Source organism: Cornus florida, unplaced genomic scaffold (genome assembly GCF_030987335.1).
Source record: "Cornus florida cultivar Cherokee Brave unplaced genomic scaffold, ASM3098733v1 CherokeeBrave_3.0.0_Hap2_Chr06, whole genome shotgun sequence".
NCBI lineage: Eukaryota > Viridiplantae > Streptophyta > Magnoliopsida > Cornales > Cornaceae > Cornus > Cornus florida.
Genome location: NW_026775576.1, coordinates 32899844 through 32918518, shown reverse-complemented (window position 1 = coordinate 32918518; position 18675 = coordinate 32899844). Strand labels below are relative to the sequence as shown.

Genomic DNA, 18675 nt, shown 5'->3' with positions numbered 1-18675 from the left:
GTCAAGTGTATATAGGAAAAAGACAAAAGGGTAAATTAGTTATTACATTCATTTATTTGTTTTTGTCAGCCGACAATGTCTGACAAGGAATCTGATTGAATTTTTACAAACGTGGGGGGTCTCCTGAAAATTAATACATACCTCAAAGGGTGTAAGTGAAGTTAACCCTTATATTTATTATTAGAACTTTACTAAAATTGTTCCAATTTGTTGTTTCTTTGGAACGTATGCTTGACGCAACTCTACAACCATATAAGTGGTTATCACCGAAAACGAGTCCGTTTAGATTTAATATTAGACTTTTTTTACTCTCTCTCTCTCTCACACACACACATACACACATTTTCAAAGCTCGCGGCACAGAACATGTCGACAGGCGGCACCACCATCACCACCACCACTACTATCACCGGCGGCACCACCACCACCACCACCACCACCACCACCACCACCATAAACGGCGGCGTCACCACCACCACCATCGGCGGCGCCACCATCACCATCAACGGCCGCTCCACCACTACCGGACGAAACCGTAGTCCACATGTGCGAATTTCTATCTCAAGTCACGGTTCTCACCCTCCAAACCCTACCCGAACCCACCAACTCCACACCTCCGACTACATCGACTCCGACGACGAACACGACTTGAACTCCATCGTCGATCGCATCACCAATCAACACGACGAATACCAAAGCAACCGGTCATCCCCTACCTCCAAATCATTCATCGATTCGCTACCAATCCTCAAATTTCTCGCTCTTTCTTCATCCAATTCTTGCCCTAGATCCTGCTCATGCTCAATCTGTATGGATGACTTTGAATTTTATTCAGAGGTGAATCAGTTGCCGTGTAAGCATGTTTTTCATCCAGATTGTATCGTTCCGTGGCTTAGTAGGAGCAATTCGTGTCCCTTGTGTCGGTACAAGTTACCGGCGGAGCAAAATCCTTGGTATGACTTGAGATCGGGGGATGTTCATGTGGAGGGGTAGGGTGAGTATCAGGAGAGCAGTTTTCATGATGCAATGTTAAGGAATGGGTTTGTTCAGGCAAGGATACGGTCATCGTCTTCTTCGTCAGCCTCCTCGCGTAACGGGCAGATTGGGAGTGGTTTGGCAGCGGCTGGAAATAGGGAGGACTTGGTTTCAAGCCCGTTGGTGCAAAGGGAGAGTGATGCTACGGTTGATGAAGATGGTGACACTTTGATTGATGACTCCTTTTGGGGACTATACAGTATTTTTGGTATGTTTTTTTTCGTGACCTTCTGGTGCTTGATACTTGTATTAATTTTTTATTTTTATATGAGAGTTGAAATTTCAAAGAGATCCAAGTTGTAAATCTTGGGTAGAAATTGAAAGAATTTTATGAAATAACATCTATATCAACTGCATGGTTTAAACTTATCAGCAAAAAAAAAAAATTGTTGCCTGGTTTAAACCTAGGGACGTGAACAAGACACAAATTTTACTGAATCAGAGTCAATTTGTGATAGCATATATTGTTGTAGTTTTTTATAGACTCACAAATCCTCTTTCCCATGCTCCTAGGACTCCCCAATGGAGATTGCTATATAGTTTTAGATATTTTTTGTAAACACTTTTTTCTTTTTTCTTTTTTGTTTGTTTGTTTGTTTGTTTGTTTGTTGTTGTTGTTGTTGTTGTTGTGAAGCTGATATTCAATTATCTTAAATTTCTAAGAGTTTTTATATGTCTGCTTGAATCGAATGGATTCGTTCACAATTTTACATAGTACTCCAATGTAGGAACTTAGCGTCTTGAATGGATTCATCTAATAAGAAGATAGTAGCCACCTCAAAAATGAACTTATGCGAAAAAGATATTGTGAAGTTCATTTTATTTATTTATGGTTCCATTCAAGATGATGGAAGTTTTACACTAAAATGCTTACTAGATTATGAATGATATCATTGAAAGTCAAGAGATAAACAATCGGGCCCTAATAGTATTCTTATATCACTTTTTAGAAGTTGAATATTATGATCGAGTTTCAAATCTTCGATTAAAATCACAGGCACTTACCATAATTAGCAAAAAAGTTTAATACAATAGTTGGGGTTTAGAATTGTGAAACGACTGAAATCTTCTGAATTGAATATCATATAATGACTAGAAGAAGAATCTTGGATTGATTTAATTGTTTTAATGTACAGGTTCTGCATGTGGTCTCCATTATCATTTCTTTGCATATGTTTCTTTTAGCTATATGGTTTTTTGGTTTAAAGCAAAGTATGTCATTATGCCAAAGATCCATTGAGTCCTCAGCATTTTGTTGAGCCGAGTGTAGAACAGAGTTGCTTGCTTGATTTTACAAGTTTGTGAGTTCTTGAGAAAAAAATGTTTCTCTTAATCTGTATATTCTCCATAAATCATGTCCTTCAAGCTGTTCTTCATGCGCCTTTATAACCTTTAGGACTTAGGATGACAAATTTTGTAGAACAAAGCTGAGTCTGTATTTTGTTTTAATTTAGTTTTGAAACTGTTCAAAAGTTAGTTTGTGTTAGTTAGCTCCCTAGGTCAAATATGAGATTCGTGTTGTATTCAAGGGTATATTGGTAATCTTTGTCTACAAGGGTGTAAAGGTAAAGTGACACACTGATGCACTCACCAGTTAGGGTTCGTGAATTGCATATCTAGGGTTTTGGTGTTTACGTTAATTGAATTAATTAGATTCCCTAAATTGCTATAAACTTGCATGGAAAAGATTTTGGAAACTTCCTTAATGAACATGTTTTAAGTTAAAACCTGCCGGAGAATTCGATGGATTGAGGTATCGATTGAAGCCTTCTAGAGAGATGTTGATCGATTGACATCAATATGTCAATCTCGATTGATCGAGCTGTTCGAAACAATAGTTTCCAACTTGGTTTTAAACTTTGCAAAAACCTAACCCGTCTCTACTACTTTGCTGTCTATAAATACATGATACTAGGGCAGACTTAAAGAGATCTCTCATACACGTAGAACACCATATTGAGAGCAGATTTTGTGAGTTTTGAGTGCGTCTCATTTTGTTTTACATTCTTCATCTGCATGAGTTGGTGAGTGTGACATCAATTGTTGCATACTCAAAATATCATTTCATCGCTACTGTACAATCCACAACCAGATTGACACCTGAGTGGTTGAGACAGATTTCCCTAGAGAAGTAGGTTCGTGGGGAGCAAAGCTCTGGTTTGAGCAGACGAGCTGCGTGGAGACTTTTTGAGAAAATTTGTAGAGTATTTTATGCCAAGGAGGTAACATAATGATTCTTGGGGAACAGTCTGTCAACCTAGGTTGTAAATCTTCTTTCTTGATATTGGATTTGGTTTGCTTGAACTAGGTCCCGACTTTTTTCTTTTTTTGAATTTTCACGTAAAGATCTTGTGTCTACTGTTTATTGCTTTAAATGCTTTGGAATGCTTAAAGTTTTTACCGGATTCTAGATCTTTAAGATTGAATTTCAGTTAATTCTGTTTTAATTTAAAAATTATTTAAAATACTTATAAAAAAAATTAGAAATTAGTTAAAACAGTTAATTTGTTTTACAAAACCTATTCACTACCCTTTAGGTCTAAGTTAGTGACCTTGTGTGACTCCGCTGTCAAAGCCTTGCGTTCCGGTCTTACCAACTATCTGAGTGGAGGTGCTATTCAAATTTCATCCTTTTGAATTGAAAATCTTCCTACTCACGAAGAAATTGATTCACCATCTGTGACATTTACCCGTTAACCCCCCCCTCCTACGTAGCCCCTTTGCGTCAGGGTGCCCCCCTATTCTATCTGGCATCCTATAAAGTATAACAGCGTCTGCTTCCCCACTCCCGTCTCTAATCAAGAGTCAAAACTGCTTCAGAAGCAGGAGCAGATGAGAGCGCCAATGTTTAAAAAGTTTTGAGAGCCTCTCTAGAGTACACTGCGTATATATTTGTACTTACTCTTCCTAATATACAATAATATTAACGTATTACATATTATTTTTTTATCCAATTTTCGTCAGTAAGTCCTATCCAAGGAGTACATATAAATATATTATTGTAATTATTTATTATTAATTTAATGTAATAAAAAATAACGCGGTTAGTAAAAAATTATGAGCAATGGTCTTACGAAAGAGTAGTTCAGTATTAAGTACCTTGATCTGAACACCCCTATGCATGCTTGAAATTGATGGAACAATTCCTTCCATGTGGATCTGCGAATTGCAGGCGAATTTGTTCTCAATCAGTTAATTTGCACTCAAAGCTTGAGAGAAACCCATCCCTTCTGTAATTTTGTGAGTAACGTGACTTGGAATAGAACCCTAGAGCTGATCACATTGACCGAGGTTGTGTGACGTGAATCAAGAGACGAGAACTTTCCAACAATACATGGTAGGAGTCAGTCTGATAAGTGCCAGGGTGCATTTAAGTGATTCACCTAAAATGATATTTCTAGCAACCCATTCACACTAGTTTTAAGCATTTCTTTGAAAATAATTGTAGCATTTTGACCAAGACTATCTAAACTTTTTAACAATGCATGGATCCTGAGAAATGGAGTGTCAAGTTGAATTTTAGAAGTTCGTGGCGAGAAAAATGTTTCTTTGTGATTGTATTGCCTTTTTTCTTCTTATATTATTTTTTGAGGGGTGGGGGTTTGGAGGTTTGAGGGTTTACCAAATTACCTAATGTCATAGGACTAAATAATCTTAGTGTGCTCTTAATGGAAAAAAATAAGTTATTTCTATTATGCTCCTGTGAGTTTATGATTACATCTATTAACTGTATTTTATTTTATTTTTATTTTGAGAGTATGATATTTACCATGATATGGGATGTATAATTCACTCGCATGACTCTGTGTTTTCTTGGCTCTTCAATTTGCAGTTTATGTAGCCTCTTTGGAAAGGCTCTGGTTAATTCACTTCAATTATCCCGAACAAGGTGCAAATTTGGACCTGAAGACAACACTACTATCACTCTGCATGGGTCTTTTTGTATGGTTGAGCAGATGGAATGACCAGTAATGGTTATATAGACGTGTCTTTTACTTCTTGATTTCATGTATACATACATATATAAGTTGCTGGAAAAGTCTTTTAGCTATTTACGCTTGGATGTAAATGTCCTTTCTAATTTCGAATATAAATTTACTAGGTTTCTTGCATATAATTTTTTTCTTGCTCGGCTATGTTGGAAAAGTTTGAAGAATATAATACATACACGCATATATATATATATATAGAGAGAGAGAGATTTTATAATTTATACATATTCATATGAAGATTGTGAAGCCCCAATGGATTAGGATGCCACTGCTTTATCTTTCTCAATTCATAACGTAACGTCTATGTCTATCTTTCTCAATTCATAACGGAACGTGTAGGGGGAAGAAGAGCATTGTATGTACTCCTAAGTTGTTCCTCTCTCTCCACAGGAAATACACAGTACAAGCTTTTGCAAAACATATTTTATAAACCATCCCCTTAGGGGACTAGGACGTCGAGCACCATAGGTTTGCTATCCAATTCGCAATGGCCAATATCCCCTGTTCACCAGTATAAATTCCACATTTGTGCTGAAAAAATTGCCACACTCTATTGGAATTAAGGCAATTGAAGAAAAGATGATCATGATTTTCATCATCCCGGTTGCATAGAGAGCATTGTATGTTCTCCTAAGTTTAGATGAACCAGTGGGGGAGAGGATCCGTTATATTTTATCGTAGGAGTTGTTACTAATAAGAGGAAGTAACCCGATTGTTCCCACAGTTTGGGTTATAACATGAAAGACTCTGGGAATTCTCTACTGGTATTGCCCTAATAAGAGAGCTAACTTTGGCATTATCACTCCAATGAGAGAGTTTGAGATTTTTCTTCATCGTTCGTGTGGCGCAACGAATTTTTCTTTGTCGTTCGCAATTCTTGTATAGTCTACTTTGTTACTTTCTAGGGTTTGTGTGGTGACTGTGTGGTATCTCTGAAGCCACTAATATTTTTAGTTGCAGTTGTTAGTGTTAGAGAAGTGGTTCTCTACATATTTTGTTGCTGTTTTTTTGTTTTTGTTTATTAGGATTGTATACCCAAAAACTGTTTGATAAAATGTATGACTAAGAGGTGACTTCAAGAGAAGTTGGGTCTTCTCCTAGTTTGACTCCAGTGTTGGGAGGTAGTAGTGATCACCATCCAGGCCTTTGTATTACGATTACTAGGTTGGATGAGACGAACTGTATGGAGTTGGCTCAATCTTTTCGTATGCATATCACTAGTCATATGATGATCGACCATATTGAAGGGGTTGTCATGTATCCCTCGAAAAGTGATCCTGAATTCAAAGAGTTGAGTGCAAATAAGGCATTAGTTATGACGTGGTTGTTGTAGTCAATGTAACAACAAATCAACAAAGCATTTATGTTTGTGAAAACAGCTAAAGAACTATGGAAGGCTGTGGAAGAGACGTATTCCTCGGTTGGAAATTTTGCAGAACTATATGAATTCTAGCAATAGATTTCAAGATTCAAATAGGAAGACTAAACTCTTGCTACATATTACCACACTCTATGTGGGAAATAGGAAGAGTTAGATCACTACCAAGACTATATACATGTGTGTTTAGCTGATGTTAAAGCATTCCGTGCAATGGTAGAAAGGAATATAATCTATAAGTTCTTGGGTGGTCTGCATTCGAGATATAAGCATGCCAGGGTAAAAGTGTTAGGCATGTATCCAACCCTTACCTCTGTTAGAGATGTGTTTTCGTATATCCAGGCTGAGGAGAGTAGAATGAAGGCTATGTCTGAGCCAAAAGTACCATTGTTTGAGAGATCTGCTCTTGCTACACAATAATGGAACTAACAATCCTCCAAAAGGAGGGAAGCAAGATGATGAGCAAGTTGAGGTGTGATCACTGTGAGCGTACACGCCACACTAGGGAAACATGCTGGAATCAATATGGTCACCCTGCTCCAGCTCCTGCTCATGCGAATTGACGAACGGTGTATTTTGAATATTTGTCGTTGCTTTTACACTTTGTACAAAGAAACAAAACCTGCAAACACTTAACTAGAATTGTACAGTGATAAACAGGTCAAATCACACAATCAATCGAGATTTCGTTATGAGATTCAAACGAAGATTTTAAATTTATTTTTTATTTTTGTCACTAATTAATCAGATAAAATTACTACTAAATAAATTTAATAAGTTATATATATGGAGAAAAATTCTCAAGGGAAGAGAATCTACCACCACGGATCCATATAAATAAATAGTCTACTTTTCTTAAATAAATAAAATACTCCACCAGTCCAATTAGAACTTGAAAAGATGAAGGAAAATATGGTATTCAGTGGATGTTTGTGGTTGCTTCTCTACCACTAAAAAACACTTTCATTTGAAATAATTGCAGTTGAATATGTTTGGTGAAAAAATAAAGCGCTTATAAGTGGTAGAGGTTAGGTAAAAAAAATAGAGGTATGCAAAAAAGCTGTCAACCCGAAAAACCAAACCGGACTGCACCGAATTAGATGATCCGGCCTGGTTCCGTAGCAGTTTGGTTTGGTCACTATTATAAAATAATGGAACCGTGAATTTTTTGTTCGGTCCTGGATTAGGGTCCTATAGGACCGGACGAGCTCATACCGAACCGTTATATATATATATAGCTATACCTATATACTATTCTTAACTTTGCAAGGGATTTAGGCACAATGATCAAACGTGAGCCAACATTCATCACTATCTAATTTTTTTTATTTGCTTTTGTTTCTCCCAATATTTTGATTTTTGGATCGCGCCAACATTCCTCCACTCTCTTATTTTTTTTCTTTGCTCACACTGCATTATTCACTTCTTAGTTCTCATCATCGCGGGATCTAGTTGTTGTCAATCTCTCCCACGCAACCTTCAAAGTTCGGTCATCGCCATCGATCTTTTATCGTTATCGTCGGTGACATCCTTTCTTACATTCTCTCCCCTTCTCTGTCACTTTCAGTTCATAGATCTCTGAGTCTCACGGTGTGTTTGCGCCTCAAGCACAACTAACAATGATAACGAATCAAGTTTCTTAGTTTTCAACTATGGATTTGTCATCATTTTCAGTTTCAATAGGATTTAACCTTATTTTAATTTCTAGGGTTTAGTTTTTGGGCATATTTCACCCACTTTCCCCTCTCTATTTTTAGTCTTGGATTCAGGAATGTAAATGCTTTTAGTTTTATTTTTGTTGTATATACAATTTTAAGGGAAAAAAAATTCAACTAGAACCGTGGAACCGAATGGAACCAAACCATTTTTTCACTGTTTGGTCTGGTTCGGTTCCATGATTCAAATGTTCTGGTTCGGTTTCAGATTTTCTGGAACCGTAAGGAGCGGTTTGGTTCCAAATATCCTTGAAACCAGAACAAACAAGACCGTGTGCACTCCAACAAAAAAGCGCATTTAAGTGAAGTTAAGAACTGTAACTTTTAAAATTGCGGTCCCTACAGAGGTTTATCATTTTAGATAACTAATTTTTTTTAGACAATGTAATCCTTTTCTATTTTTTATAAATACAATTTTGTCTAGCAAACGAATATCCTCGTTTCTCTAGAACTTTGCAAAACATTATATTATTAAATTTCATTTTTAGATAACATATGAACGAGTTTGCTTATTTTACTGTATTACTTGAAAATCCTAAATCAAATACAAATTAATAATCATTAAATTATGTTTAACTTATTTATATTTTAGTACTAAATAAAAATAGTATATCATAAACAAATATGTGATATTTTAAATAAAAAAAAACCAATACAAGTTGATCTTCATAAATTATTGAACTCAGTGGAATTTTATAATATTTAATATTAAAAAATTAAAACATGTTTATTAATGTAGGGGTAATATAATAAAATTAGTAATAAAAGTGCTTTATGAAACATTATTAACAAATAAATTTAAAATTGCTTCAAGTATAAAATGTGCTTCAAGTATAAAATGTGTTTTATACAAAGACGCATAACGCGTTTTATTGACATTAGTTTTATTACAGTTCTATTACTAAAACTGGTTTCAACATTCTAACAGCAATCCCAAACGGGCTCTAAATCATGTGGTTATTTAGGAGAGATATTATTGTAAAATCTCTATAACTACCTCTTATTAGAAAAATAAATAGTGGTAGACATTATCCGAATTACCATTATTTGGCAAATACGAAGAATCCTCCCGTTATTTTTTAGAAAAGTAAATACTGGTAAACATTCCCCGAATTATCATTATTTGACAAACACGAAGAATCCTCTTCCTATTTATTTTATTTATTTATTTATTTATTTTAACATTTAACCTTCATTATGAGGTTTTTGCCATTGAGATTCACGAGGACTATTCTCAAGAGGAAAAATCATACAGGTAATAAAAGACACACTCAACACTCTCTAGTTTCTATATATCCCTGACTCACTCTTAAGTCAGCTATTTATAGCCAAACTTGTGTATCCACTTGTAGCCTTCTTCTTTTTCTTCTGACAATTAATACAGACATAACTTATAAGCATCTAGTTTATGTTAAATTTCGAATGCCTTGGAAAATAAACAAAAAGAAAAAAAGAAAAAAATTGAAACAAAGTAAAACAAGACCTGGAGTTTCCCAGTAACGTTAGAGAAGATATAATGGAACTCATCCTCCTTGAGCGGACCGCGAGATAGCAGAGCTTGAATCAGCGTGTGGTGCCTCCAGCATAATGCATGTAGTCGACATTTTTGAAAACCCTAAACAAGTTCCACAAACGGAGAAGAGTTGGAATTCTGACTCCAACATCAGATCGGAAACCCTAATTTCAATGAGGAAAAGGAAATCTCCGGGAAAAGTTTAGGGTATATGAAGTATGAGAAACAATCTGATGGGAAATTAGAGATTTTCTTGGGAAATCAAGGGGTTATGCGTTTCGAGAGGTGGCGGGAAAGTCAGGGCCTTTATAGCGGGAATGGAGAGGAGATCACTTAATCCTTACCACATCTTATAATTTCCCATCCGATTTTCGAAAAAATTGTAAATTAGCTGAATTAAGAATCTCCCAAATAATGTAAACAGTTCTTGTATGGGCCGTATGGCCTAATTCGAACATTGAACTTTATGAAACACAATACAATGTGTTTTTTTTTTTTGAAACTGACGGACATCACTTTGTTCTTTTAGGAATTCAAACTCTCACCATTTTATTTTAGAAGATAGAGAACAGATACCATTAAGTCACAAGATCCTTAGTGATGTGTTTATAACATGTTAATAAATGTATCCTGTAATTGTAATATAATTTTTTATTATTTTTAAATTATATAATACAACTAGTAAAATATATGTAGTCAAAACTTAAAATTTAGTATATAATTTTTAATAAAAACTTAAATGTGATACAAAACTAAATAAAATAAAGAAATCAAATTAAAAAGAGATGAGAGTAATTAAAAATTAAACAAAAAATTTAATTTACTGAATTTTTTTAATTTGTTGTCAAATTATTAATAGATTATTCAAAAAATTCCTAACAAATGGAAGGTAGCATAAACGAAATTGAAAAGAAATAAGAGAAATTAAAACTTAAAAGAAAATTTCGAACTACTAAAAAAATTTAATTTGTTATCAAGTTGCTAATTAATTACAAAAATTCTCATAATAGAGGAAAAGTTGCTAATCAATTACTGAAAAATTCAAAATTGAGAAAAAGAATTGAAAAAATAAAAAATCCACACTTTGTATGGAATAGAAAGGTAATGGGAACCAACTTTTACTTATTCTTCTCTCTCTTGAAACCCTAGAAGTCAAACAACAACAACTCTAGAAGCACAACAGAGAAATGAATTGAAAATAAGAGAAATTTAAAATTAAAAGAAAAAAAAAATAAATTTTGTTGATTAAAAAAATTCATAATAGAGAGAAGGTTACTAATTAATTATTGAAAAAAATCAAACACGAAAATTGAATTTGTTTGGCTTTTTTTTTTTTTTTTTTTAAGGGCGTACTAGAGTCTTTCGACTTAAGGGGTTGGATAGCCAAACTATCCTTGGTGCTGACCGAATCTGAAATCGACCCTTAGTGAATCAGGTGACTGTTGGACGGCAAGGATGACTCATTTCTTTAGGTTCTTCAACGCCTCAATAAAGAGGACTTTCAGCACTATAAGTTGAATGGATGAAGGGAATAAAACAAATTATACGAGCATTCATCTATTCTAAAAGACTTAGAAAATAAAAGTAGAGGGGACTTAAGCCAAGCGTCGACTTTTATTTTAAGTGTAAATCTAACACAAGGCTACTCCTATGAACATAAGTAAAGTACAATTAACTGTATGAAATTGCAGAGAAATAAAAATTGCATAAGTAAAAAAGTTGTTGAATGATCGTGGGATCTCTGTGCAGACTTCTTCTGTCTCTATTTATAGAGAAATCATGTAGCAGCAGTTTCTTTTTAAAGTCAAATATTATTTGAATTATAAAAACTTCTTTTGCCTTAAACTTATCCACATGTCTTAGGGCCTGTTTGGCATGGGCTTTGTTTTAGGTATTTTGTTTTTGGCTAAAATAGAAACAGTGTTTTTGTTGTAGGAATGTTTTGGAAAAAAATCGGAAGCACATTTGGGAACAATGTTTTGCTGTGGAAATGTCAGAAACAGAAACATACAAAACATGTTTGGTGTAAGTCATGCGTTTCAAGAATTTTGAAAACAAAACATGTTTGGAATTGGAATTGGTTGAGATTAATAGTTTACATCAATTTATATGAAAATTTTTAAAGTATAGGAGTTCAATGGATTCATATAAGCGACATTCAACATGAATTACTCAACAATGTTTAAGGAAGAACGTAATTAAGAATGATTCAAGTGAGTCTTCGCCACATTTTCTAATTCAATGTATTGAAATTGCAAAAATAGAGGAGGTTTTGGAAGTGCTAAAGATCCTACTACCTGTCAGACATCATCCACCTGATTTGTAGTTGAATTGAAGCCCAAAAGTCAAGTTTACATTAACATGTCCAATCTGCAATAACTAATTTTTTGGGTATAAAGACAATAATTTCAATACATACTAGAGTTTTCAATTTCATAATCCCCACAACCTATTCAAATAAAATTTACTCAAGTGGTAAAATCAAATGTATAACATTGGAAGTAAATGACAATATACCAACCTATGAACAAACAATGGAACTTTTATTAAAAGTTTACATAAATCTTTTTTGAATCTCTATACATAACTCTTCAATCATATTATTTATTACAAGAGGCAAAATGTAAATAATACATGGTAACGAATATTACAATTTTCTTCTAACTGCCTAACACATCTCAAAAATATTAGTCCAGCTTTTCTTGTCTGTAATATATAGTGTGACCTGGAAAATGAAAAAATGAAGTGAGTATATCTCCACTGGTCACACACATATAATAATCAATCATTAAAATTCAATGAGCCTTCAAAGTAAGCATACCTTTTTTTTCAAGCTTAGTTCCAATTGTTACACACGTATAACAGCAGGAAGCACATGCAGAGAATATAAGTCAAACATTACCCAATTGTCCACGGCATATGACAGTGATTTGACAATCAGAGGTTGATATAGATTATGTCTAGGACTAAAAAGAAGAATGCATGTTATTAACGTGGAAAGATTGGCCGTGTGGAGAAAGTGTCCTAAATTTAATGATAAGGAAGAGAAGAAAGGATGAGTCCTTTAATAGGCACATCAAGGAATAGAATACATAATGGTCTAATGAGAACTTTGATAGGTGTTCACCATGTTCTAAATTTGAAGAAATCTCATATTGAGGAAATCCTTATCATATGCTGAAGCCAAAAATGCTTAACACTTGGCAATTTCAATTGCCTTCAGATTCGTCATTCTTTTGGGCTAACATGTTGGGTATTTAAAAAAAAAAATGTGAGAGAGAGAACGAAACTGACAGAAAATAGTGCCTTTTGGGTTGTCTTGCTGGTTGCACTCCTTTGATAACAACAAAGGAAATGCAGATCGTTGAAGGTTTCAGCCAAAAACAACATTGGAACCTTGGATTTATACGTCCTTCTAGTTGTTGCATAACAGTCGCCAAGAATCGCCACAGACGAGAGAACAAACGCTAACCCTAACAAAAACAAAATTTTCCTTTTATACTTCTTCCGTTGTTGCCTCTGCTATAGTAAAATGATAGTTTTTGTTTCCTCCCTACAGTGATTTTTAGTCCAAACAATACCGAAACAACAAAAAACATCAAAATTGTGTTTCAGATTTTGGGCTTGAAAGGGGTTACTGCAGGCCTAAAACGCAACAAGCCTAACCAAACATGTTTAAAACACAACAAGCCCAACCAAACATGTTTTGGGCTTGAAAGGTGTTACTGTAGGTCTAAAACAAAACAAAACATATGCCAAACAGGCTCTTAAGCTTATCCAAATACCTGTGTTTTGAACCAAAACTGAGGTGACTTTAGACTCCAATTTTTAAATAAGGGTCATATTTAATAACACGGTATATATCTTTTTCTCCAATCAAGCACCTCTGAATTAAAAAATTAATTTTATGGTGCAAACAGAATTGAAAAAATTCACAAGAGAGAAAAGACAACCAACTAAATATTTTTTTTAAAAAACCTAACTTTGTATGGAATAGAAAAAGTAATAGAAACCAAATTAAAAATCCTAATTTTGCACTTACAATTTTCTCTTGATTATTCTTTCTCTTGATTATTCTTCAAATCAAAAGAGAGAAAATGAACTGAAAATTTTCACAAGGGAGAAAAGGTAACCGACCGAATATTTTTTTAAAAAAAATCCTAACTTTGTAGCACTTACAATTTTTTCTTGATTATTCTTTCTCTTGATTCTTCTTTAGCTGCAAACCTTAGAAGCTAAACAACAAAAACTGTATAAGCAAAACAGAGAAAATGAATTGAAAATAAGAGACATTAAAAATTAAAAGAAAAATCCCTAGAAGCAAAATCAAAAGGACGGAGGAGAAAAAAGCAAAACAGAGAAAAAGAATTGAAAATATGAGACATTAAAAATTAAAAGAAAAAACCAACGAAACAAAAAATCAAAAGGACGAAGAATAATACCTTTAATTCTTTTGAGGAAAATTAGAAATTATATTATTGTAAAATTGCTATTTAGGGAAGACTTAAAAATACAATAATTATAAAATATTCCTTTCATTGACTCCTTTTCTAATTAGATTTCCTTATGAATTTGAAATAATATAGAAATAATATGAATAAACCTAATTGTTTAGTTGACAATAATAATATATATAGTAGTTAAAATTGAAAAGGATATGTACCGAAACACAATAATGTACTGAAACTTCTTGTACTTTTAATAATAGTATAGATAATTAGAAAAAAAAAGAAGAAGTTGAGTTTTATGTTATGTTTGATTGGAATGAAGGATGAAAGAGAGGAAAATAAATGAAATTTTGGTTGTTTGGTTGGAAGGATTGGAACAAAGAAAGGAAGGAAGAGGGCATCTTTCCTAATTCATGTTTTTTCATCCATCCAAATCAAATTATAAAAATGTCGCTAACTAAACAAAATAATGTGTCACACAATCTTTTCTTTCAATTATCTCTTCCATCAAATTAAAAAAAAAAGAAGTGAAAAAGGCACTGGCCATCCTTCCGTAGAAATGTTCTCTTCCATCCCTCCTGTTCTCTTCCATCCCAAACGGAGCATTTGAATGCCTAAATTTTCATTTTGCTTCCATAAATTTGATTATTGACCAAGGGTTTCACTGTAGTACAATAGGAATACAAAATTATTACTTATTATACAAATTAGGGTTAATTGCATTAAACTGTCTCACTTGTAGCATTTTACATTAAATTCTATTTTTTGAGGTATTTTTTTTGGAAAAAATAAATAAATAATTAAAAAATAGTGTAATTCAAACGCTACAAGGCAAGAGAATAATTCACCCATATCAAATTAGGTTGAAGAGGTCAAGAACTGAATTTAAATTTGACGCAATTCATTAAATAAGTTAATCAGAATAACACGATCATGACGCATTGACTTAAATAGGATTAATGATGTTAAATTTTTTCACGGTTCTGTGACGGCCTGGTTTTTTTACAAACCTGGTGCGTCTGTGATGACCCGAAAGTTGACTCGATGACGGATCACGAATGTAGAAGTGAATTGAATAAACGAGGTCTCTAGAGATGTACGTCATCCCTAAGACATCAAAGTAATTTCCCACGAAGTTATGGAACACAAAAGGAAACAAATGCGAAAATTAGGGTTTCAAAACCTGACAAGAAATAAATCAAGGGCAAAATGGTCATTTCATATAGAGATGGATGCTACTGTTCACACCAATAGATAGATAACGAAAAATTAACAAAGTTAGACTCAAGAATCATTTGATTCAGAATCCGGAAGAAAAAGTTATGGTCGAAACAATTTAGCGGAACAAGGTTGCAAAAAAATAACCCTGAGTCATGTCTTGCAGGCGGACGCTAAGGGCTACGGGGGCCCACCAAGGCCGGCACTGCGGGTGCCCGCCAAATAGCAGACTTGCTGCCAAACATAAAGGAAATGAGGCTTGGGATGGTTTCTAAAATGTCTAAATTGGATATGCAACCTTAAAATATGTCTACAAGGCCAACAGAAGTTTTGGAACGGTCGACATGTTTTTCAAAAAAAAGTCGATGAATAGTAACATGCTCTAAAATGTCAAAACAAGACTAAACCAAAAAATCAGAATTGACGCGGGATTTTCGAGACCAAGACGACATTTTTTGGAAAAATGCTATGAAATTACATTTTCTAAGTGACCATGTCAAGGGAAGTTCTTATTTTTCAAGTTAACTACCCAAAATGCCCTTAAGATTAGATTTTGCAAAAACAAGAAAATACTTAACCTACAAACATCCATTTCATACAAATGTGATGTTGTCTGCAAAGTGAACATATACATAAACGTAATATGCATATTTAAGCGTGCTACAATGGCCCACAGCCTCAAAATATGCCAAACACAAAGTATGACATGCCAAACCTCTAATATCCATAAAATTACCTTTAAAAGTAAAAATACGGAATTAAGGCACATAAATGAAAACGGAAAGGCGTTTGGCCTTGGCCACACATTATACATATAAAATGAGTTTAGAATCGTGTGCTTAGGCAAACTTTACATATTCTGAATTAAAAACGACATGTCATAACCTAATTGTACATTACAACATCAAAGGGAAAGTAATACATGCTAACACTTGCATGCATTTGAAATTACACAAAAGTATGCCAAAATAGCCAAGCCAACTTAGGGATGTTGTGCATCCTAAAACATGATCTTCTTACCTGAAAAACCGCATTCAGTGAGAATGAGTAACTTACATTACTCGTCGGAAAAGATATGCGTATAACCTAAAGTTTCAATGAATTTGCAAGTTTAATATAAACCGAATTCACACGGATCATGCCACCTAACGTCTAAGTTTAAAGGGGAAGCTAAAAGACATCCCGAAAACAACATTTGAAACATAATATAAGCTACTTACAATAAGTAAATATAACAAGCTACAACTTCTAAGAAATGTCAACTTGTAAATGAAACTGAATCAAACACTAAGAGTATACTTGCTATAACAACTACCACAAAGCTAGTAGGATAACAAGATAATCATCACTCCAAAAGTTATCAAACAATTTGCACATAGACTCGACTACGACGCAACTCACACATACCACTTAACGGCACAACGTAATAAAAACAACGATGCCAGAATTAAATCCCGGACATGAAAACGAGATTGGTGCATTTCACGTACACCCCATTGGCCAATGTTCCATGGGACCTTCCACCCACTAGATGCGATGTCCACTATTTTCAAGATCGGATGGCATCCATCCTAATACTTGTTATGTATGCCGTGCATTATAACTTAAAACCTCGTAACAACATAATGACGACCACCATGCTCTTAAAGCCTTAGTGGCGTACACACTATGTTTTACACACAAGAACTGTATCTCTACAAATTACAAAGTAATTCTCTAAGCTACAATAACTTACTAAATTTATTAAAATACATTACTCTCATTACATAGTAGAGTTTCAACTAATCATTTCAACATCATTAAAGCATTGAATATTTGATAATTCATAGGCATGCTTTTTACACAATTTAAGTAATCTTTACACATGGAAAATCACTAGATTCAAGTAAGCACTATACATGAAAATCTTTAGATTTTAGATTACTTCAAATGAAACAACACAAACACAACATATAGGTTATATACAAATTACTTACAACATGATACCCTAAGTTCATTATATACAATAGTTACCTATATGCAAGTCCTAGAAGTTATAAGCATGTAAACAATATTTATTAACTCCAAATTAAGCATTAAACCACTTAGGGTATAAACATAGGACATCCCCTACCTCACTACATAATAGAAGCTCTAGAATCTGTAGAAAGCAAAGGCAAAATGGCAAAACCCTTTAAGGGTTTTGTAGAGGAGGGTGAGGGGAAGCTTTTGTATTCCAAGCCTTAAGCTCAAAGGTGAGTGGAAGGAGCTTGAAAGTGAGCTTACAAGCCTAGGTTTATGGTAGCTTTAATGGTGGCTAGGGTTAGAGAGAGGGAAGAAGGTGAGATAGTGAAGGAATGTGTATTCCTCCATTAACTCAAAACCTAGATAGTCACACACACACACACACACACACACACACACACACACAACCTCTCTCGCACACGTTAATGCAAGACTAAATGTGAAGCCTACACTTTTCACCATCCTAAGCCTCTTCTCAAGGCTTAATCTAGGCCTTCCACTTGTCATCATGCTAGGCTTCCAAGTGTCATTACCACAAGCCGACAAGTGGTCCAATGAGAGCACGACACTTGTCACACTTTTTTAGAAATTGCAAAAAGGCCACTCCTCTAAATATCTCACAAAATAAATTACAAAATGGTCCCTAGGATAAATATCTAAAGAAAATTTAATTAAGAAAAACACCACGTAAAACAAAAATGTTTTCGAAGAAGCTATGCATCCACGCCCTTACGGGAAAAGTAAACTCGTATCATGCTTTTCTACAAAAGTAAAGATAAGCATTTCATAGAAATCAAATGGAGTGAACGTACGTGAAGTCAGAAGTCAAATTCGAGCACAAATTTTAAGGTTACGCAAAAAGATACGATAAACAAATAAATACAAATAAAGAAAAAAGTAGACGCTGTAAATGGAAAGAAGATGACACCGCCATCACAAGGATGATACTAATCTCCAAAAGAAAGAGTGTCGGGAACTATTCCCGGACACTTAAGATGAACTGAAGGGACAAAACCCAAACTCATAAAAGAAACATTAACGGAAAAAGAAAATTCTGTAAAAATAGGAAAAAGAAGGGAAGGGAAATGACAGGGTCATTACAACCTACCCTCCCTAAAGAGATTTCACCCCCGAAATTAGACACATCCTATGGAGGATGAAACAAGGACCCGACGCGAGGTCATAACTAGGAACAGATCAACCAGTACTACAGGGAAACTCCTAAAGCTCCAAAACCAAAGAAGGAAAATAGGGAATCACTAAATCGTGAAACACATCACCTACTGAATCGACACATGAATTGAACGACAATCATTTATTGAATCAAAACACCTAGCTAAAGATAACATGACAGAATGAATAGCGACTAAAA

At 34.2% G+C, this 18675-nt stretch overlaps 1 protein-coding gene across 1 annotated transcript; it reads left to right on the top strand.

Annotated features, from left to right (window-relative positions):
* The first annotated feature begins 303 nt into the window (after window positions 1-303).
* On the top strand, window positions 304-5152 carry LOC132311292 (uncharacterized). The gene is made up of 2 exons (XM_059809139.1): window positions 304-1243; window positions 4868-5152. The coding sequence occupies exon 1, from the start codon at window positions 367-369 to the stop codon at window positions 991-993; it is 627 nt and encodes a 208-aa protein (XP_059665122.1). The 5' UTR covers window positions 304-366; the 3' UTR covers window positions 994-1243; window positions 4868-5152.
* Window positions 5153-18675: the final 13523 nt, after the last annotated feature.

What these genes read in the sequence shown, in the direction of transcription:
- LOC132311292 (XM_059809139.1), top strand. Translation starts at nt 367, where the DNA reads ATGTCGACAGGCGGCACCACCATCACCACCACCACTACTATCACCGGC.